Source organism: Pollachius pollachius (assembly GCF_949987615.1).
Source record: "Pollachius pollachius genome assembly, chromosome: 3".
Taxonomy (NCBI): Eukaryota; Metazoa; Chordata; class Actinopteri; order Gadiformes; family Gadidae; genus Pollachius; species Pollachius pollachius.
In genome coordinates this window covers 38232330-38255385 of record NC_136936.1, presented here as the reverse complement: position 1 = coordinate 38255385, position 23056 = coordinate 38232330, and the positions used below count along the sequence as shown (strand labels likewise).

The window sequence follows — 23056 nt, the reverse complement described above, 5'->3', positions numbered from 1 at the left end:
AAGCGAGATCCCAAACAAACAGCCAGCTCATCCCTCCCTTCCGTGTTTTGTGCATCCAGAAAAAGATATCAGCATTGGGCATCCGATTTAAAATCCTTTAGTTATTTTAGTACTTTCCATAGCCTTTCCAATACTTATTCTTGTCTTGGAGAATACACATTGATATTCCCTCGCCCTCCTTCTCTTCCTCTTGGGGATCGATTCAGCCATTCTATCTCCTGATAATGTCAGACGCTGGCCTCCTTCAGCTCCCACTTCGCGTGCATGAGCGCAAAACCCCACAACACACACCCCTTGTCGTTGATTGGTTGGAATAATATTTATTCTAGTTTTGAGTGGTTGGTAGTACCACTTGTTTTTGTGTATGATCTCGGAGCATAGGCTGCCTACAGTGACACGTTTTTTTGACGGCCTGCTTATGGGGCGGGCAGCTAGCGGATCGTGAGGATAGATAAGATGAATGGAATTTGTATGTCCCTGTCCTTTATGTTTTGGCCTAGCATCGCTGATACAACACCTGCCACCAGCCAAATGACATAGCTCCGACCATTTGGCAGGGCAAGAAATTCAGGGTTACATATCAAGTACATCGAACAACTCCTTGGCCGGTAGATTGTTCCACACTTAAAGTTAAAAAGACACAATTCTAAAAGTTCTTTATGGATCCTCCGTTTAACGTTATGGGTTTGAGGAAAACAGTGATTTGGGTTCAGACTGCAATACATTCCATTGGCCCATGGCTAAGCCTGATTGTCCATTGGTTTGTCCAACGTCTCTGTGAGCGAGCAGCTAGTGCTGCCCCCGAGCGGCACCATGGTTTCATGAGGGGGCGTGGGCTAACCCTCCCTCCCGTTCCCCAGATCAAGGCCCGCCCCCGCTCCACCTGAGCAGGGTCAGGTGGTTCAGCACCACTGCTCTCTTACAGGCCAAGCGGAGAGGTATGCTGGCTCCACCCGGCTTGCACTCAACAGCCTGCAGATGTCTGCCCTTCTATTGATGGAGTCCCTCACTAGCCACCTGCTTGCCTGCCCCTTGTTTTCACACCCACCTCAGTCGATAAGACACTGTTGTTCAGAATCACTAACCCCCCCCTTCCCCAACACACACACACACACACACACACACACACACACACACACACACACACACACACACACACACACACACACACACACAAACACACCGCCTTGCCTGGTAGTATGCAGGTTGAGAATATAGTGTGTTGCATGTTCTTCTCTCTTGATCTCACTCACATTTGCTAACTAGCTCTTACTCAAAAGTTGTGTGTTGGTCGTGTTTCACCGTTGGCTCCGATGTCACTCACATTGTTCGTGATCAAGAGAGATCTGTTGGCTCCCTCTACCTCTCTCACTCCAAAACAGCTGAGGTCACGCTTTTTTCGGTTACTGCCAACAAACCGCCTGCCATATTATGCCAACTCTCTGTCCCTCACCCAACAGGCTGGACCAAGGCCTCGATGTCGCTGGACGCCTCGGGGGAGAACGACGGCTACTCCAGCGCAGAGGAGCCGCTCAACTCAGACCCTGAGGAGGAGGCCCCCAAGAGACTGGTGGGTAGACGGCCCCCCTCGACAACCCAGATCCCGAATGAGCGTGTTGTCTGCCTGCTTTCTTCTTCAGCGCTGACTTCAGCTTGATCTAATATCGAACGCTTCTGTCCCGCCCTACGCAGAGCGCTGGGAAGTACACGGTGGTGGCCGACTGCGAGAGGCCCGGGGCCCAGGAGCTGTCGGTGGCGAGCGGGGACACGGTGCAGCTGGTGAAGGAAGGAGAAGACGGACAGTGGTGAGTCCATCTGCAGTCGTGTGCGGGACGCTTGCTGAAGTGCTGTCACAGGGCCGTCGTTCGTATGGCCCGGGTCATCGCTTGGGTGCCAAATGGAAACCGTTGAGACGGGGTTGATCGCAATATCTTGTACAGCCAGTAGTTTGGGCGGTGATGCAATTGCAACTTTGCAGGCAGAGGCTTGAAGGCTGTTCTTTTCCCTGTGTTCCGTTAGGTTTGTACAAAACCTGAAGACGAGTAAAGAAGGGTGGGTCGCTGCTGCTAATCTGCTCACCCTGATTGGACCGTCCCAGTCTTGTCAATCACTCACCAGCTCAGGTACTTCCTCCTTTATTACCATTACTGGTATGTGTTAGATACAAACAGATGATTGTGCTGGATTATGAGCTATGCCTCTTTATTCTCCCTGTGTTATAGTATTTGTAGTATTATACTGAAACCCCTTTCTCAGAAGACTAAAAAAACACGTATGGCTCATTCAAACCAAATCAGGCATTGCAGCGATTACCGCAGATTGCTGCGATGTGGGAGTGCCACTTCCTGGCCCATTTGTGTGATGTCATGTTGTGAAACTCAGCCACTCACCCATTGGAGCGTTGTGCAGCTTGGTTTTGAACGTGGCATCCCAGAAAAACTACAGAAAGGCCCACTCGTCTACTGGCAATGGGAATGGAGTCAATCCACTGTTTTTGCGTGTTTTTTGCGTTAAAGAAACCTCTGTATAGGCACTTATTGTGGTGGAAGAGGTTGGAGTATATATGAATACAAATGTTTATATTGAATCAAACCTGTGTCTTCCTGTGTGTGTGTGTGTGTGTGTGTGTGTGTGGGCGTGTGTGTGCGTGTCCTCTCCACAGAGGGAAGTGGCTCGGGGAGCCTCAGCACCTCATCGAGCTGCAGTGAGACCTAAATCAGCTTCTCCGACATCGAACCCTGAACCCCTTCCGTCCCCCATCACAGAGCAACGAGCACAGCAAGCTACAACACAACCTTTGCACTGCACCCTCTGATGAAGGCTGTATCACTACACATTTCCTGTAAACAACCTGGTTCTCCAGAGAATATATCCAGCAAATTTATCAAACCAAACCATAGCACGGAAGGGGATTTCAGAATTCCCTCAAGTGACATCAAATTGTTGTCGCTCAGCCATTGGTGTCATTTAAACTGTGTGTGTGTGTGTGTGTGTGTGTGTGTGTGTGTGTGTGTGTGTGTGTGTGCGTGTGTGTGTGTGTGTGTATGTGTGTGTGTGTGTGTGTATGTGTGTGTGTGTGTGCGTGCGTGCGTGTGCGTTTGCGAGAGTGTTTGCGTGGAAAGGGTCAAGAGAATTGTAATAGATGTATATGTGGACCAGCAGGACTGATCTGTTAGTGCATCTCTAGGTATTCACGTTAAAGTGGGGCGAGCTTAGCTTGCATACAGAGGCTTCTCTTGGGCTTAAAACTGTATGTCCATCTGCAAAAACACCACGTATTTGCGAGAGTGGCATGGGCAATTCTGTAACTACAAGAATGAAATGACGAGGAAGAGCAGTTAACTGTTGGTAAATGTTGCTGTCAATGAATTATTTTCAATTCCCCTTTTTCCAAAGTTAGTTATATTTAGATGTACTGCGTTCTGAGAGGAAACACAAAACACTGCATAGTTTAATATCCCTTTAATCCTTTCAGCTGTCCCTGCCGGTCTCCCTCTTTATTGTCATGCTTTTGTTATGTTTGTCTTGTGTCTATGTCTTCCCAAGCACACACTGCATCCATTAGGCTTTTTCCTGTAGGTTTTATGGTCCTATTCATTGTTGGGCCTACATGTGGGCCCATGATACAATTCAAAATGTGAATAATCAGACGTTGACGTATAGAGCTAACTTATTCCCTCGGAGGGATCATGTTCCGAATGTAGATATTGTTCATTTCTGTCTGTCATAAAATGTTCTGAAATAATATATTGTACATTGAGTATGGTAATGCCACAGATTGGTGACTTGTCTATTGCTTTTCTATATAAATAAATGACGTGATCATACACTTATTGTTTCCATATTTTTCCGTGTTTGTCTGCGTTCAAGCTGCGTGGCAGGCATACAAGCATGAAAATATATGCACACCAGAAGGCAGTTGTATAACAAATAATTCAATATATATAATTGAATGTAGAATAGAATAAAATGTATTGTGGCGACTCCTACGGGGGTCGCGCCGGGGATTCTGGGGATCCGTGATGCCGGTTGGGGGAAAGGGTTTTCATTGTCTTGTGTTGGGGTTAACGGGTGTTACGAGTGTTTACTTGTTATGTGTAGTGTTACCGCCACCGTTACCGAGAATAACATGTATGTTGGTTGGGTGTGCTGTGCGCTGTGTGTTGTGTGTTAAAATAAAGGCGACTCTCGGAGTCGTGCACGAGAGTTGCGTGACCGCTTGACCTGGGCTGCGCACCCGGAGAGGAACTTGAGCTTCGCGGTCGAGCCCATGGAGAACGACGCACCCTGCGCTATGGGAGCGCAACGCCCCCGTGTGGCCACGACCGGAAGGGCCGGAGAACCAGCAGCTGCCCACCGCCCCCTAGTGGCAAGGACAGCAGTTAGGCTGCCGAAGTTCTCCGGGGTAACGCAGCTGGAACCATACCTGGCCCAGTTCCGGCTTGCTGAGTGGCACAACGGCTGGGGTGCCGAGGAGGCGGTTGTCCACCTTGCTCTTGCGTTGGAGGGGACGGCAGCACGGGTGCTGCTCGACCTGGACCAAGCAGACCAGCGAGACCTTCAGGCCCTGATCGGAGCACTGGAGAGGCGGTTCGGTGAGCGGGTCTTCAGCGACCAGAGCCGGCAGTTGCTGGCTTCTCACCGCCGCAGGGAGGAAGAAAGCCTAGTGTGTTTTATTGTCTTTTTTGTGTTGGGGTTAACGGGTTTGGGGTGTGTGGTCGGTAGGGTGTAGTTTTGTGTTGTGGAGTGTTGACTTGTTGTGTGTAGTGTTGCCGCCACCGTTACCGAGAATTACATGTATGTTGGTTGGTTGTGCTGTGCGCTGAGTGTTTGGGCAACTCCGGAGTCGTGCGGTGTATGGGGCACGAGAGTTGCGTAACCGCTTGACCTGGGCTCCCGTCTCGTCCTTCCCGCGCTGCTCGCCATAGTATTCTATTCTAAAAGGTCAAACACTTTTTCTCAGTTTTCTGGTCCCAGGTTTTATATGCCCCGGATTACACATATGTTTGTGGATTTAAATGATCATTTTTCATGTCAAGAGTATGACCGTTTATTGTGCAACTATTCAATTAAAGGCTGTAGAGAAAACACAATGAGAGACTAAACGTCTCGTATGTGACGTCACGCTCCCTGCGACTGGCGTGGACAAGACCGACAATCTCCCCATCGGCATAACTGAAACTCTCGACATGCCCTGACTTATAATGGTTTTCACCTCTTTTGATGCTTTTATCCTCCCCTTGGAAAAAATCGGTGAAGTGGAGCAGAGAGATCGCCATGTCTGTACCGGAGTTCCAAGTGCCGTCTCGTTATCACCAGGACCACGCCCCTTTCAAATCCAAACGAGTGGTAGTCCTTTTTTTTTAAATTAATAGACTGGAATTGAATCCATTCAATTTAACAGTATGTGTAATATTAAAGATATTTTTTATTGCCCAAGAATTCGTTATTTTGACGGGGGGGGGGGGGGGGTAACCTGCCAACCATTACTGTCATGTCGTTTTAACTTTCGTTTTCCAAATAGTCGCTGATGGACTGCGCCATGTTATAACCTTTGTATAATTGGATCCGTCCAGCAATAATCGCTTAGCATGGAGAGTCCTGAGGTCCGTAAATGGAAAGTACAGTGCTTACTTTGTAAAAGAGCCGAAGAGACGCTTCAGACAGGACCTCTCTCGACCATGAACTACGTGACTGCACATCAAAACTGCCTGGTATGAGAATATGATTTCGACTTCGATTCACTTATGTTAGCTACTAGGTTTCTGGTATGATTATAGATATACTACTGAAGTTAACGATCTGATATGATCCGTTTGCTTCGTAAAAAGGGCAACTGTTTATTTAAACTCTGGCGCTTTGACCCTGGATGATGCTAAATAATATTGTTTACTTTGCGTTAGGCCTACATTCTTTCGTACGTTATGCGTTCACTTCAGAAAATATTCGGCTCTTGTTTTTATGAATGAAGAGGTTATTACTCGATTCAATTGTTTTTCTGAGATAATGAGATACCTCAAAACATTCATTCACATTCATTCATTTGAGAGCTCGATTTCAAAGAAGCGAAAGTCCAGCCTGTTGAGTTTAATAAAGTTTTATTTTGTATTATGTTTGAGACTTTGGGAGATACTCGTGTTCTTGATTAGTATTGATGGTATGGTTACTTACTATCTTGTCCACGGCGTATTTGTGGGGGGCGCCAAATCAGGTGGGTACCATAACATTGTGTGGAGAATTGGCATATTGGCGCCCCCTCTGGCTGCAGGCGCACCTGCTCATTGAGAAGGTAAGACAGATGGACTGAAACCCCCACTGAAGTCCATCCGTCTGTCCTGCTTGGAGGAAGTCTTGCCCGGGGCGTAACTGGACATAGAACCGCCACTGCATTTACATGTTAACTAATACCTTACATACCTTATATCGATCCCGTACTTGAAATCACCTTTGGAGGGTGAGGCTGATTAGCAGTAGGCTATCAACCGTAGTCCAAGCAGGGGGAGTTTCTCGCATGATTTTGAGGGCATCTCATTCATATAAGGAAAAAAGGGTAGAATTATTATTTAGATAAAAACTAAATTATCTCAGAATTCTGAGATAATTATGCAAATGGTTTGTTAACAAGTGAAACAACAAAAGACGAACAATACATTGGGTCAAAAATGACAGTTAACGTCTGAATCACAAGTACACTTGAGCAAACTGCTCAACACTTAATAATACTTGCTCTCCCCTACAATCGTTTTTTTCATTTGGGAATTGCAAACACACCAAATATTGGTCTATAACGACGACAAACTACTATTTGGACCTTAGAGCTATTTTCTTTATTTTGTGGGAACTTTGTGGGAAAAATACTGCCTGGTGGGATTGTTCTTGAGGTAGATTTGAAGAACAGAATAAATATAAGGCTTTCTGTAATAATATTTCTATTTTGTCCTTTCTCTTTTGTCCACCATGTTGGATGTGTAGCTGTACTCCTCTGGGATTTACTGTGAGAACACCCCAGAGCATGATGATCTGTTTGGGTTTTCTGTGGAGCACGTGCAGGAGGAGGCAAAGCGCGGGTGCAAACTGGTTGGTAGTCACATTATAACATCGTCACCCTCTTAAAGTAATGGCCTAAGTCACCTTTTTGCCAAAATGATTTTCTTGCCTAAATCAGCTCTTTGTGATGCTAGCCACCTCTGGTAAAATCCCCAACATCCTCAGTTGAACAGATCATGTGATCCTACCCGTTTAGTGTAATGGCCTGTGTCAAGAGTGTGAATTAGGCCAATTTATTTTGCCTAAGTCACTAGACAAGAGTGACTTAGGCAATTTTATGAGCGTTTCAAGATGGTGGCCACTGTTTTGCCTCACTTATTCCAGAATTAATTCGGCCCAAGTCAGGTTCAAAATTTAGTAAATCACAAAGGCATGTTCATAAATTGGCCTAAGTCATCTTATCCTCTTATGTTACACAATTGACTGACATCATTATTTGTATATCAATAGTAATCTATTGTCATAACCTTTGTGTTTGAAATGATTCATAAATATCATATACTCTATATATGGTTCAGTTTTTTCTGTTTTCTGAACAACTTGAAAATATGACTTAGGCCATTACTTTAAGAGGGTGACGACATATAACTTTATAACCTTCAGCTGATGACAGAGTGGGGGTTGATACAGTGTAGAGGCTTGCTTGTTTGACCCCCGGTAGAAAGGTACCGGGTTTGATCCCTGACCACTTCGATCAAGTACCAAGTGGAGCTGAGAGGGGAGCAGGCAGGGATCCTGTTTAATTAAGATGCTTCTCAATGTTGTTGGTCAATTATTGATTGCAAATGTATTATTTAAACATGATGTGCCCACGTTGTAATGATAGTACCAATAGATATGTTGAGCTAAGGAGGAGTTATATTCCTTAATGATAAGGAATGGGGCAGGTCAACTTGTATTTAGGGTGAGAAACTAGTTTAGTTTGCTGATGGTTTGTTCTCTTCGCTACTCACTACCATCCCACTACTAAGGCCTAACAGCCTGCCCTACACTGCTCCTTAATAAACTGTTCATAGATTCAAGTAGTATGCTCAACGAGTCATTGGTAACATTTATGAAGAAATTGATTCAAATATAGGAATATTGCTACATGGCTGGTCACATATGATTGTTCTTCCTGTCTCTCATTAGAGATGTCACGGCTGTAAGAGGTTTGGAGCCACCGCTGGCTGTGAGGTAAAGCGATGCACCAAGTCTTTCCACTTCCCGTGTGCTATCGAGGCCGGAGCTCAAACTGTGGATAGCAAAATGGGGACATACGTGTAAGTACAAGGTCTATGCTACCGATCGATGTGGTTCACGCCATCAACCTGTTCAGTGCAGAACATAGCGTTTAACTACAAGCCAGGGATGACAGGATGCTGTTATGTTGTGGAGAATTCTTATCTGTATACTAGAACTAACCTTCACTGTTATTCATTAATGTCGATATATGCTCAATATGAAACAAAAAATAATACAAATCTATCATACATCATCACAATTATAGTGTTTGGTTTAAATGTAGAGGGTCTTGAATTCAATTTGCACTTTCGCTGGTCATAAACCATACTACTACTTTAATCTGTATTGTTATTAAATGTGTGCTGGATGGTAGATTAGAGTTGTTAAAGATTATTTCTTACTAAATGATGTAGCGATCACTGTTTGCTCTGCGTGCGTGTACAACCTGGCATTACATTGGAGCGCCAAACACTACTTGTGTATTACATATACAGGTATGAACGTGCCCCAAGGCGGTATCATTTGTCATTAGAAAATAGCGATTCTTTAGGTCAGGACATCAAATGTCCTTTCTCTGTTCCTATGAATACCCTATAAATTCAGTCCAAACACGAAAGAATCCAAGTAAAGATACAAGCACACATTTTATGCTTTTTATGTAATCATGTATTTCAAAGATGTTTTTTATTTTGTTGCTTTGATGAATGTGAGTTTGAGGTTACTTTTATCTACATAGCTCACTATTGATGCCAAGTGAGCTATGTTGGAACAAAAACAAAAGTTTTTTCTCTATTTATAGTTTTTGGAAATGTGGTACACTAGTATAAAGTAACTGAATAGCAATTCATGTTGAATATTTATTGTATCCTCAGGTTGTATTGCAAAAGCCACAGTTCACAAAATGAAGGTGAGTGGATATCTTAGACAATGTAAAGTTTCCATCTACCAACATGTCCTTTTTTGGACACAAATTGTAAACCTTTGTTTTGTTTTTAGGAGGGGCCAATGGAGTCGCCTCAGCAGATTCCCCTGACTCCTCCACACGGCACTCATCAAAGGTTAGCTCACTAGGGCCGAGCCCAAATGTTTGATATTTGTTTGTTAGGAAGGTATTCGATTAAAATCTCAATTCATATTGTCAATTCATATCGGAAATTTGTTTAGTTTGTTTTTATGAAAAAACCTTACAAAATTTATAAAGTTCTATGCATATTTGGGGTCTGCGTGGTTACATTTTGTCTGAATATCCCTGTGATCAACGCTTCCGTTGAGGTAATGGCAGCTGTCATCAGAATGGTCAAATATGGGATGCCTGAATTATCATTAGTTCGTTTTGGATATATAAAAATTATTCAAATATTCTGGTATCACTTTGGACACTGCTGTCCAGTGTGAGGACACACAAGCCAATAACCCCATGGCCATCTGGGCTTTTGTCGTTTTAGAAGGGTTTTTACAATGAACTTAATCAGCAGCTTTTTCAACTGCAAACAAGTCCAAAAAACACAATCAAATCAACCGACTAATAGTAACATCTTGTGCATTTAATAACCTGATAAGAGCAGGTAGCAATGTTTTTCCTTTTATGGTGCCCCGTCCCTCACAATTGCGCCTGTGTGATTTATTACCAGGTAAATAGCACTAGCCCTGCTGTGAAATCTATTGTAAACATTGCACAATGTTCAGACCACCTATTTGCTTTGTGATAATTGGAACTAGGCGTACTCTCATACTTGGGAAACCTTTGGGCTGTATTAAAGCTCTGCTGTAACCAAGTCTAACTCAGACTGAGTGGATTCGAAACCCACTGACATGATATTGTTGTTTTGATATTTTGTCATTAACATACATTTCTAAAGTGTTAACATACTTAAGAAGGCAATCAGTTGATATAAATTTTATTCTGCATTATTGGTCTCCGCCTGCTACGATTACAGGCTAGAAGATTCACAGTATAAATGGATTTTTTGATTATTTTTTTCTTAGTGAATTTCCAGATATTTGTTTGGAAACCTAACAATATCCGAAGCTTACAATTATGTGTTCGGGCCAGCCCTATTGCTCACAAATGTATTAATTTAATAAAATGAGAAGGTCAAAGGTGCTGTAGTTAAGATGTAAGAGCTGGATGCGTGAATTACAACGCTTTTCTGTGGTGGCAAAACGTAGGGAGGGTATGTGTTGTGTTGTTAGGTTTCCAAATCTTGCTCTCTTCTGCTGTTTTACACTCTTTCCTTACTTACAAATCTTACCAACAACCCTTTACTATTCACACTACATACACAGAATGAAATCAAACAGCCGTGGGTATTAACCCTGCTATTTATGAAGTTTATTATTTATTTTTATGGTAGGACTATGGCCATCTGTATTGACAACTTGTTGAAGAACTCTATTTTTGTCATTTATTCTGTTTATTCTGTATCTTCTCTGTCATATGAATTGATATGCGTTTATTGTACTAGTGATACATCAAAGTCCCACTGATATGACGGTAGTTCTCCAATAATGAACTCATACCTATTTATTCTTTTTATAATTATCAGGTGTCTCGTCGTCTCTGTGAAAGGAACAGAGGAACGTGAGTAGTGTTACATTTTGCGTACTCCATATTTATCTCTCCCTCTCTGCTTAGTGGCTTATCTTCATTCAATGTGCAGCATTACCTTGGGCTGTAATTACTTGAGCTGCTGGAAGCGAGCTACAACTGTTCCCTGGCATACTTGTTATTATTCCCTATCCAACACTTTCCCAGTCACTGGCTACAGTCACTGTTAGGACAGGCCATTTGTTTTTACAAGGATTTTTTGTCATAAACAAACATTTAAAACTTAGATGACAGCCACACAGGTTTTGCACTCATTGGAATCCTAATCAAAAGTGCATAAATATGTACAGATACAGTAATGACTAAGTAATACCTAAACGCATTTGAAGCAAACTGATACACATTAATAAAAATACATAAACAAACATATACCCATACAGTACATTCATACACATATGAATACATACGTATACCATATTTTTCGAAAATATGCAGCGGCTTTAATAAAGATTTTGCAACATTTACAGCTAGGTGCGGCTTATTCCCGGCTTTTGAAACATAATTAGAAAAAAAGAATATTGAGAAGAAGAAACACATTGTAGCAGGTCAAGATTCAGTTCTAAGTCTTTCGACATCGCTTAAGAATATCCACGTCTGGTCGTTAATTTAATATTCCCTGACTACTATTGCAAACAAAAAACAAACCTTTTTTCAAGAACATAAGCCACAGGTGATACTGAACAGTGAAGCTACTTGCTTCTCCTGGGCTCCTAGAGGGTACTAAAGGCACTCTGTGTGACCATCAAACATTATCCCAATATCATTTTAACATGTGGTGCTTATTACAACCTTATTTGTGTGTAACAGCTTCGAGATTAGTCATAGTCTCATGGGTCGTAACTCCAACACTCTTAAAGAGTTAGAGTTTGTGACGGCTGTCAAAGAATTATTCACGGAAAACTAGCAGGCCTACTACTTGAGGTTCTATCGAGAGCGTTCTGCTGTTAACAATCAAAATTCTTTACAAGAATGCAACACAGATAATAAAAAACATTATAGTGTTTTGCATCTGACCACTAGGTGTCAGTAGTAACACTTAAATGTCACTGGGGTAAATCAAATCAAAGAATCTAAAGAAGAAACAAATTCTTGAAGAGAATTTAGGGGATCGTATTCTGAGTATTCTCAGTCAACCTTTTACCATCCGCACTTTCAGACATGACCTCAACACGTGGATAATCGAATCAACTATAACATTTATACTCAATTTCTACATTTCTTCTACTTTGGTCAAAAAATGTTCCCGCCAAGTGCTGAAGCGAAAAGTCAGAGACGGTCGTACGCAAATGCCTTAAAACTGTCTTAAAACTGTCTTTATTGGATACCGCTTGGAATATGGGCGACAGAGTAGCCAGCAGAGACCATGGCGAAGTTGAAAGTTGGCCTCGCCAACCTTCATGGGTAACGGCACACCTTGATGCTTATCTTGCAGTCACTAGTGTCAACATACGTTTGAGTAAGCGGTACGGCTAAGAAAGTTTGGATCGAGGGTTAGGAACCGATTTATGCGCCGAAACTATCTCTCAATCGAGGTTGTTCTACTGAAGTAGGGTTCTTCTCAATAATTGTGTTGTTAGTCACACATGCCTATGTATTGCCCTTTCCTTTCAAAATGTTGTCTTCAGAAATTGCAGATTATACTTTTACCTTTACATAAAGTAGTATTCGTCAACTCTTTAGTCAAACTTTGTAAGATAGTATGCTTTTTTTGGTTCTTCATTATTGTCCACTGTGCATTTTTTATGCAGTTTTATTTTGGAAAAATACGGTAGCCGACACACGCACACAAAAAAATCTAGCACAAGCGCAAATACTTCAGACATTGTAGGTTCACTATACTGTACTTGCCTTTATTTACATTTTTGTTACTTACTTGTTTTATTTCCTTGTATTTGGTATAGTGAAAACCATGAAACCCCTCGCCGCAGACCCTTCGATGGTAAGACTCTATCTATCAAGATAGAATCGCCAAGGATTTTATATGGCGATTAAAGGTTTACATCTACATCAACATTTCAATAGATGGGTTCTATTGGTGTCGTATTCGGTTCATTATTGCCTTGTTGGCTAGGTGACATTGATGGAAAAAGTTGTGGATGTATTCAAAAAAGTTTATATCTGACAGGTGATTCTGATTCAATTCCAGGACCGTCTACCAGTTCAGACAGTCGCAGATCTTTGAAGGTAAAAGATGTCCGTCATTTCACAACTTCTGTTCTGAACAAATATTGTTCCTTCTTGGTTCATTTGATATATTTTTTTAATTGATATGTATTTGCTCCCCAAACAGAGACGATTGAGTTGCAATGAAAGGTAAGCGTGTGTGTGTTTGGTGTGTGTGTGTGTGTGTGTGTGTGTGTGTGTGTGTGTGTGTGTGTGTGTGTGTGTGTGTGTGTGTTGACCTGCTTTCTGAGATCTGCTAAATACTAATAGACATTGAGAAGCAAAGCTGTTGGTTTCATGCAAGCATGTGTGTTGGATGCTTTTTTCTCATTTTCTCCATGTTCCTACCCCTAGCTTGTAATGTAGTGCTGTGTTAGTGCGACAAAGCAAAATTGGGTTATTGTCACAAAACAATAACGAAAGACTTGATGGATGACTCGTGAAGCTGTATAGGAACGTGGGAGTTGTTGTCTTCACCACGATAACGGGTGAAAATCTATCTGTCTCGGGCAGAGTCACATTGCGGGTAGGGGGCACGGGAGAGGGGGTTGATAATATTTTTTATTCAATTGATTTGAATCTATCCATTCTAAGCGGCGATTGGGCCAATTATCATTGTGATCATTTCTGCTTGTATGTAGTCATTAGTTCCTACACATACTGCAATTAAGGATTAACAATGCTTGAACACATAGGGCTACATGTTGTTCGTGCTCTTGTACTCCAAAACAGATCTGTGGCACCCCCCAAAAGGTGTGCCCCTATAGAGTCGGACTCGGAGGACGATGAGGACAGCAGCCAAACAAACCAAAGACCAGAAGTGAGTGCCACCTGGGATGGCCTTAGTGGGAAGTTGGTGGAACAGTTGAGATTGCCATCCCCTTATTCTCTTTCTCCCCTGTCTTCTATCCTTTATCTTAGGATTTGAGTCTGCAGTTGAACAGGTACCATCATAATCTGGTTTCATTCTTGTCAAAGGAAAATTGACTCTCACAAATATTTATTTAATGCATTTCTTTGTTTATCTTTGACAGAAATGGCATGGAAACAGCTACTGCTTCCGTATCAGGTAGTAGCATGCTAATCAATTGGACATAAGAAGCATTTAACTTGGTAACTACATAATAAGTGCTTTTCTCTTGTGTCTTAGATCCGGCGACAATTGAAGTCGGTTCTAAGGAGGAAGATGGAACATTGATCGATTCAACGAGGATAGACTCGGTGAGTTCAAACTGCACTTGGGCCAACATTTGGGTCTCTCTGGCACAACATAATGGTTATTTGTTTATGTTCTCCCTTTAGGTAGCAGAGTCGATGCGCTTTGTGGTGCCTGTGATCCTCTGTAACTTGTCATACAGTTCTGAGACCACAGGTACTATTACACGGTTGTTCAGTTACGGATATAGAGAATCTACTTTGACCCTGGCAACTCGCAACAAAATATACGTATTCATGAAATACGTCTCTTTTATCCCCCCATCTTTCTTTTCCATATCGCTCTCTCTCTGTCCTTGGAGTGTCAGAGGAGGATCCTGATACTCATACATACCTCTCCTTCGACCAACACCAAGCTGAGCCTTCTGGACCTGCTGCCCCTGGCCCCGCCCCCCGCTCCCCTATGCCACCAGGATCCCCTGTTACACCTGGATCCCCTTCTTTACCTGATCCCTGTTTTGGACCAACCTCCCTTATGGTAACAGATTCCCCCGTCGTACCAGATTCCCCCGTCGTACCAGGTTCCCCCGTCGTACCAGATTCCCCCGTCGAACCAGGTTCCCCCGTCATATATGATTCCCCCGTCGTATATGATTCCCCCGTCGTATATGATTCCCCCGTCGTATATGATTCCCCCGTCGTACCAGGTTCCCCCGTCGTACCAGGTTCCCCCGTCGTACCAGATTCCCCCGTCGTACCAGATTGCCCCGTCGTACCAGGTTCCCCCGTCGCACATGATTCCCCCGTCGTACCAGATTCCCCCGTCGTACCAGGTTCCCCCGTCGTACCAGGTTCCCCCGTCGTACCGGGTTCCCCCCATATACAATGTTCCATCATTTCAAGAGATGCAGCAGGTGTTCCTCGAAGCGGCCATGCAACAGAAGCATTGTCGTCTCCACACCCCACTACCCTCCCCTCCAGACCAGCTTCCAGGGGCGAGATTCCTCCTCTTAGAATAGGGCTCACCTCCGCCCCAAGGCCCTCCTCCGCCCCAGGGCTCACCTCCGCCCCAGGGCCCTCCTCCGCCCCAGGGCCCTCCTCCGCCCCAGGGCCCTCCTCCGCCCCAGAGCTCACCTCCGTCCCAGGGCCCTCCTCAGTCCCAGGGCTCACCTCCGCCCCAGGGACCTCCTCCGTCCCAGGGCTCACCTCCGCCCCAGGGACCTCCTCCACCCCAGGGCTCACCTCCGCCCCAGGGCCCTCCTCCCCCCCAGGGCCCCCCTTCCCCCCAGGGCCCTCCTCCACCCCAGGGCTCACCTTCCCCCCAGGGCCCTCCTCCACCCCAGGGCTCACCTCCGCCCCAGGGACCTCCTCCGTCCCAGGGCCCTTCTCCTCCCCAGGGCCCTCCTCCTCCCCAGGGCCCCCCTTCCCCCCAGGGCTCTCCTCCGCCCCAGGGCCCTCCTCCGCCCCAGGGCCCTCCTCCGCCCCAGGGCCTAGCCGTGACGCTGTGCTTTTCTGGAGGAACTGCAACGAGGCTGGGTACACGCATGCCATCTTCTCACACTTGAATGCCCAAATGGAGAGCATTGCCTCCAGGATCCAGTCTGACCAGGCCAGTGTGGTGGGTGAGTGTTGACCGTTATCGTTATCATATCTCATCAAATCGCACCCCCTAATATATATATATATTTTGTTTTGGCTAAGTTGACTTAACTCATAGGACAGGAACTTTTTCGGTCATGGTCAAGTTGCAGTTCTGAAATTGTACAATATTGTATTTACTATTTATTTGTACACTTCCTCTTTTGGTAGATTGTGAGGTTGCACTGCAAGTGATGGAGGTCTCTGGACAGCTCACACATTTACTGGAGGTCGAGGAAGCAGGTAATCACAAACAAATGGTTTCCACTATGTACATAGCGGATTACTACCCCACTATTCAATATGCTGCATTAAGGTGCCTTAGTCATTCTTTCTGTTTTCACGTTTTTGCTTTAAATCCAATGGAATGTAAATGACTAAATGCCTATAGAATGAATCCACAGATCGACGAAGGCAATCATGCAGAGCGGAAAACAATAGCATTTTTTTGTTGAATTGGTATCTCAACAAAGACAAAAGATCTAACTATAACTTGGCTTGAAGACATCGTTGCTACTTGCTTTGTTTAGTTACTTGTCAGTCAGCCAAAGCTCTCTGGAGCCAGCTCTGGCCATTAGAGGCCACTAGTGTGCAAAGCTTTGATACATTACTTAATTAATGATGATATAAGATGTGCTCCGCTTCAGAATTTTGCTGCAAATTTCAGTCGGGAGAACATGATGAAATGCATTCTGAGATGAAATGAGGGACAAAATGTTTACGATGTTTGAAGTTAAAGGGGTTAAAGTGGTGGCTATGGTTTTGTTGATCATTGTGATGAATTGCTACAACCAGCCCTTGTATTTCTCTTTTACTTAGAATTACAGGCGAAAATATGTCAACTGCAAAGAACAGCTTACGCCATGAGGAGAGCCATCTCAGCTCTGAGGAGATAGAACCTTTTCCTTTGAACTTTTACTCTGACCCTTTTCATTCTCTTACCATGGATTTTACACACTTGCTTCAATTACTTTTTACAAAATAAAAAGTGGGTTATGTTATGTGACATTAAGTAAGTTAATGTTATGCTAGTTCTGTGTCCCGTGTTGTATTTACTTCCTTTACTGACTTATAATATTGATTATTTTCATTAGTAATAGCAAAAGCTGTGGATAATTTCTGACTCCAGACCTAACTTGGATCTCTTCCTAAAGGGAGTAGCCTAACGATACTGTTATCTTAAAATCCACTCCCCTGATTTCGACACTTTCAAGGAGTGTTACGAGCACGTTTACAATTGAAGGCTTTTACTGAAACAAAAAATAAATGAAAAATATGTATTTTATTAATGGCCAAAAGGTGGCACTGTTCTGTTCCTTTAGGTATCTTAAATCTTGTTTTAGGTTCGACACTAATGTTGTGCGCTAGAGATAACGGTTATAAACGTTTCACTCTTTTTACAAAAATGTATTATTTCTTGTATTCTCAATGAACACAAATTGATCTAATACTAGACCAAACTTTGTACATACCTCATGTTCTGTTTGATTTAAGTTTTTTTTAATGTTTTTATAGTAGCTTGTGTCCCAGTTAAAGCGTTAAATGTAATACCCTGAGTACAGGTAGTATCTAGCTGGTATCAAGGGTGTGGATTCGGCTTTAGCTTTGGAGGTGGACGGTGCAGGAAGTGCGTGAGCCCCACATTTTGCAAAACAAACCAATGTTTTTAACTGTTTTAAGTCCCCTTTTTCATTAGACACTACTGATGCTACCGTGGTGAAGTTAGTTTGATGTTGGATATTCAACAGATATTCGGATATTCATTTCCTATGGAAAATTGCTTTTTGCTCAATAGCTTCCGAGTTATGGGACCCAGACACCCCAGACCAATGCAGACCTGTCCTGCTATGTGGTACTAATAAGACACACCTCACTGAAAATTCATATTTTGCACCTCCTATTTTATTTACATTTTTTAAAAATCCCATTAATTTCCTATGGAAAACAGCTTTTTGCTCAATAGCTTCCGAGTTATGGGACCCAGACACCTCAAACCAATGGAGATCTGTCCTGCTATATGGTACTAACAAGACACACCTCACAAAAAAATATTATTTTGCACCTCCTATTTTATTTGAATTTTTTAGGAATCCCATTCATTTCATTTCCACCTCCTATTTTATTAAAATATTTTAAGAATCCCATTCATTTCCTATGGAAAATGGGTTTTTGCTCAATAGCTTCCATGTTATGGGACCCTTACACCCCAGACCAATGCAGAACTATTCTGCTATGATATACTAATCAAACACACCTTAATATATGTTTTCCCACTTAAATTGTATTCATTTTCTAAAGAAAAATGCAGAGCCTTTCTGGTATGTGTATTTTTGGTTAATTTATTCATTAATTGTACTCTTTTGCACCTATTTCATTTGCAATATTTAATTAGCACCCTTCTTCAAGATATCAGAAAACAGATTTTTGCTTTACCTTCCACCAGGGGCACCAGCAGGAACATTGGAATGGAACAAAGTATTGTTTCATTCAGCATTTTGTTGCGGTTTTTCATTGACCTTTTCATTATGTGAACTTACCCAACATTTACACAATGCAAAAGAAATAGGTACTATGAAAACATTAAAGTAATATAGGAGGTGCAAAACCAGTTGCCTTACCAGTTGGGGGGGGGGGGGGGTCAATGGTAGACTACATACTTCATGTAATATTGACATCCCACACCATTGGAAAGCTGTGAGGCTCAGGATTCCAAAGGTACTCAGCATTCCATGTCAAACTGTATGGTGTGAGTTACAATGACTGATTTATGCTGATATGCCCCCCCCCACACACACACACACACACACACACTGTGCTCCTCCACCTACCAGTCCTTGTACATACCTTTAGGAACATGCTGATACAGAATGTTGGGTATTGAAATGTCAGTAAGAGTCCATATGAAACATTAATGAAATATGAATGAAGAGGGCAACAATTTGCAAATAGTATTATAACATAAAACACTTTGTTTGAGATGGTTGGGTTATGAAAATCCTAAAAAAGAATACAGAAATTACAGAAAGAAATACATATTTGTATGGTTGCATCTGTTTTCTATAGCAGAACTTCTGACATGCAATCAAAGTAATTGTCAGGAATCGACAGATTACTACCATTCATTTAAGACCTAACTTGTGCTTGTACTCAAAGGGGTTCTTATTTGGTTACAGTATGGATTGTAGGTGAACGGGTATTTTCTCTCTATCTTCAAAAATACACTGAGAAAAATGGACGTACTTTTACATTTACAGGTGCCAAAATTTCATTTATCATTGCTTATTGATCTACTTTGACATAGACATATGGGGCTAGGGGTCAGTTGTGCTTCTAAGATCACAACTATCCTATATTACCCATATGACCAACATTTTGTAAATGCCAGGAAGAGAAGAACACCATTCATGCCTCTGTCACTCAGTTACTGTACTAGACACAGTTATTGTGTCTGTTATATGCTGATCTACAGAGTCTCAGCTTTCCAAAGAGCCCATGCACTTAATTATGAGTATGTGAGGACAGTGCAATACAATGCTCACAAAATAAAAGAGAAAATATATATAGAAGATAATAAAAAAAACATATATGAAAGTGATAATAAGTGAATGAATAGAATAGTGTCATAGAAAAAGATTTAAAAAAAAATGAAAAACAAATAAGAATTTATGTCAAAAAGAATAATGATGGTCTGAATATGATTATTGACTGGGTGAAAATACTAATACTAGGCAAACAAAGACAATGTGGGGTGGGGGTGGGGTAGGTAGGAGGTGAATGAATAATGCTGATGAAGAAAATAAAATAAAATAAACAACCAAATGGAAATTAAAGAATGTTAAAGGCCAGGGAAAAAAGGTAGCTCTTTCAATTAGACTTAAAACTACTGATAGTGGAGGAGGATTTTATATATATAGGGAGGTTATTCCAGAGGCGGGGGCAGCAAAGAAAGCTCTATCAGCTTTGGTTTTTAGGCAAGAGTTTGGGACAGATAGCCTAGTAGTTGCTGAGAGGAAGATCTAAGAGGCCTAGAATGACAGTAAGGACTTAGTAGGTCGCTTAAATAATGGGGTGCCAACCCATTAAGGACTTTAAAAACTAAAAGCAAAACTTGAAAATCCATTTCAAATTTGATAGGTTACCAGTGAAGTTGGGCCAAGACAGGAGTTATGTGCAACTGATAAGGACAGTGGGCGCATTGCAATTTGGGGAAAATGGCCTGCAAGACATATAGTGTGGTGTGTCTTATTAGTGCTACTTAGCAGAACAGATTTACATTGGTCTGGAGTGTCTGGGTCCCAGAACTCGGAAGCTATTGAGCAAAAAACTTTTTTCCATAGGAAATGAAGGGGATTCTTAAAAAAATTAAATAATATAGGAGGTGCAAAATTTGAATTTCTAGTGAGGTATGTCTTATTAGTACTACTTAGCAGAACATATTTACATTGTTCTGGGGTGTCTAGGTCCCAGAACTCGGAAGCTATTGATCAAAAAGCAATTTTCCATAGGAAATAAATGGGATTCTTAAAAAAATTCAAATAAAATAGGAGGTGCAAAATATGATTTTTTTAGTAAGGTGTGTCTTATTAGTACCACATAGCATGACAGGTCTGCATTGGTCTGGGGTGTCTGGGTCCCATAGCTCGGAAGCTATTGCGCTAAAAGCAATTTTCCATAGGAAAGGAATATCCGAATATCTGTTGAATATCCAACATCAAACTAACTACACCACGGTACTGATGCTGACATAAGTGACCTAAGTGACTTAATAAGACCGTCCATTAACTAAGTAAGGGATAATGTTCAGCAAGCCGGTCCTAATTACAAACTTTCCCGACAGGATGATGCAGAGTTCGATGTCCTTGACAAAACATTCAACCAAATAGTTCAAACGAATGGTGATTACATAATTGCAATATCAGGATAGCATATAGATAGGCATGTTTAGATTTGACACAATGAACTCTGGATTAACATGTAATGTCTAAATCTCAAATACCCATACAATTAACTTCCATAAGAAAGCTACAGCTTGGACCTTGGTGAATAAACACATAAACACAATTTCACCAGACAGGGTGTGCAACCCTTGAACGTCTTTAATCGCATCCCTCCCGGTCCATGCATGACCTGCGCGGAAGGGGCAGAGCCGGTAGCTCTGGCTGCCAGCGCCGGGCTCTCCATATGTGTGGGCACCCCATGCGTAGAGCAGGCGTTCATCTGTAAGTGCCAAGGATTCAGCACCATCCAGAGACAACCCGGGCAGGGAAACCACCCATATGGGGAGATAAAGCCCACTCCTTGTAGGTCCGTAGCTTCTCGGGGTTTAGACTGCAATTAAAGTAAACGGTAGTCTCCCTAAACAATCCGCTGTTTGCGAGATCGGATGGTACTTATTACTTGGTAGCCTACAGTATGGTTGTTGGCCACAAGCTTGTCTTCGATTTTAACTTTGTTGGTCTTTTCTGACTGCTAATAATACAATGCTGGTATACAATAATATACATAAGACACGAGTATATGTGAAGAGTAGCCTACAATACAACAATACATTGCCTACTTGTAACTACGTATGATAATTGGAGCCTTCGACCTCGAAAATATATATTTTTTCAGCCATTAATTTGAAACCACTTACCAAGTTACCACAGGGAACAGTTCCTGTTTTTTTTCCCCAACACAAAGCTGCCTGCTTCTATTGCAGCCCCAGCAGTAGGCTACCCCTGCAGAGAGAGAAGTAGGGTTCAGCACATACACTGGGGGGGTCCCCCTCCTCCTCTGCAGCAGCGGCCAGCCTCTGGTTACAGACCATGCCGGAGCCCACCCGACCACAGCTGCTGAAGCCCAATCCTGTAAACCCCCGATTCATGTAAACCCCTGATTATAACAATGTTAGAGAGAGGTGACGTGCAGAGGAGACAGGGGAGGGGAAAGAGGGAGCAAGTTGTAATGCCAAAGCCTCTATATTTGATGGGAGCTTAGCAAGGCTACCGAGGCTGTTGCTATTCATGACCTCTGAACTACGCCGGCTGGGGATTTTTACCTATTGTGTCCTGCAAAACATGACAAGGCTGCCTGCATGCAGATTAACAATGGGAGCCATTGTAGCCACGGCTTTGTGGCATTTTTTCCGGGGTTCCAGTATGTGGGGATAAAGCGGGAGGGGGGGCTCAGGGTAAGGCCCCCTTCAGTGGCCCGCGTGGCAGTGCTGCGCCCGTGCCACAGAACAGATCCATAGGGCTTAAATCAAAGCTGGATCGCCTGCTTCAGTAAGGGAGTGTTTCTAAATGCACTGAAACTATAACAAGAGAGGGGGACGACGACATGTTTTTATTGCAGCTGTTGGGTAAACCGCCCACACAGCCACATCTACCTAACCTACCTCCCCTAACAACCTAAAACACATTATGATTGTACTGAAGGGAACCAGGTCCGGCTCAGTTTAGATTAAATAGATGAAGTCCTCTGGAAGATCCTTTAATTGACCTTTACCTTGACATCTCACCTCCACTATCTGCTTTTTGTGAGAACCTTGTTCCAGACACAGAATTTCCTTACGTCGGAGAGCAACCGTGGGCTCGTCAGACCAAAGAGAGGCTGTAGGCAATAATTCAGCCCTTTAGTCTTCACTTGGCGAAGGCGTTGGGAGTCGGGACCTCAGACCCATCCAGGTCTGTGGGGAGGGGTATGGCTGGGAAATCAGGTGCAGTGGGTCTTGAAGCCTGGACGTTGTTGTCCGAAGTACATTAAATAAAGCATGAATATTAAAGTTCACATGCATTGGCATGTTTGTGCACATCAACACACATGAGATAATGTATGGTTAAAGTCGATTTCGGGTAATCAGATTGCGAAAGATACATTTTTTGCTCAGATAAAACATTTTGTGAATGTCCTTACACTTAGACAAAACTTACTGTTTTTGCATGTTTCCCTGGTTAAAAAAAAAAAATCTGTTCAAACTGCATCTTGGCCCATTAAAAATAATCTCTTGTTTCTACAATGTAGCACTTAAAGCAGTTTGCTTATTTGTTTAATTGTGTGTATTTGCATGATTCTTGCACTTTTGGGGAGTGTCTTCATTGACAAACTGACTTCTTGTAAAGTCCCCTTGGACAAAAGCGTCAGCTAAATAAATGATATGTAATGTTAATACAAAATAGAGTCCAGAAAACAATAATTAAGTCAGAATCCCACATGACCATGTCATGTATCGTAGTCAAC

At 42.7% G+C, this 23056-nt stretch overlaps 2 protein-coding genes across 4 annotated transcripts in view; both read left to right on the top strand.

The window, feature by feature from the left end:
* Positions 1-3778, top strand: part of mcf2lb (mcf.2 cell line derived transforming sequence-like b) — a gene marked incomplete at its 5' end in the record, with an annotated part of 31331 nt that extends 27553 nt beyond the window's left edge. Inside the window, 4 exons of the mRNA XM_079733197.1 lie at positions 1461-1570; positions 1693-1805; positions 2020-2123; positions 2663-3778. Of these exons, the coding sequence (XP_079589323.1) occupies positions 1461-1570; positions 1693-1805; positions 2020-2123; positions 2663-2715 (380 nt within the window). The 3' untranslated portion in view covers positions 2716-3778. The remainder of the gene's footprint in view (positions 1-1460; positions 1571-1692; positions 1806-2019; positions 2124-2662) is intronic.
* Positions 3779-4416: 638 nt separating this feature from the next.
* phf11 (PHD finger protein 11) lies at positions 4417-16841 on the top strand. Of its 3 annotated transcripts, XM_079731288.1 has the most exons (19): positions 4417-4666; positions 5260-5349; positions 5577-5714; positions 6973-7077; positions 8179-8309; positions 9144-9178; positions 9268-9329; positions 10818-10852; positions 12781-12818; positions 13026-13063; positions 13170-13192; positions 13775-13862; positions 13964-13986; positions 14077-14111; positions 14193-14263; positions 14345-14414; positions 14560-15819; positions 16007-16078; positions 16655-16841. In XM_079731288.1, exons 3-19 carry the CDS (start codon positions 5592-5594, stop codon positions 16729-16731), a joined length of 2286 nt encoding a protein of 761 aa, XP_079587414.1. In that variant the 5' UTR covers positions 4417-4666; positions 5260-5349; positions 5577-5591; the 3' UTR covers positions 16732-16841. The 3 variants fall into 3 exon arrangements, with proteins under 3 accessions (XP_079587414.1, XP_079587415.1, XP_079587413.1); XM_079731289.1 differs by having other exon boundaries at positions 4417-5349; positions 14566-15819; XM_079731287.1 differs by lacking the exons at positions 4417-4666; positions 5260-5349 and having other exon boundaries at positions 5506-5714.
* Positions 16842-23056: the final 6215 nt, after the last annotated feature.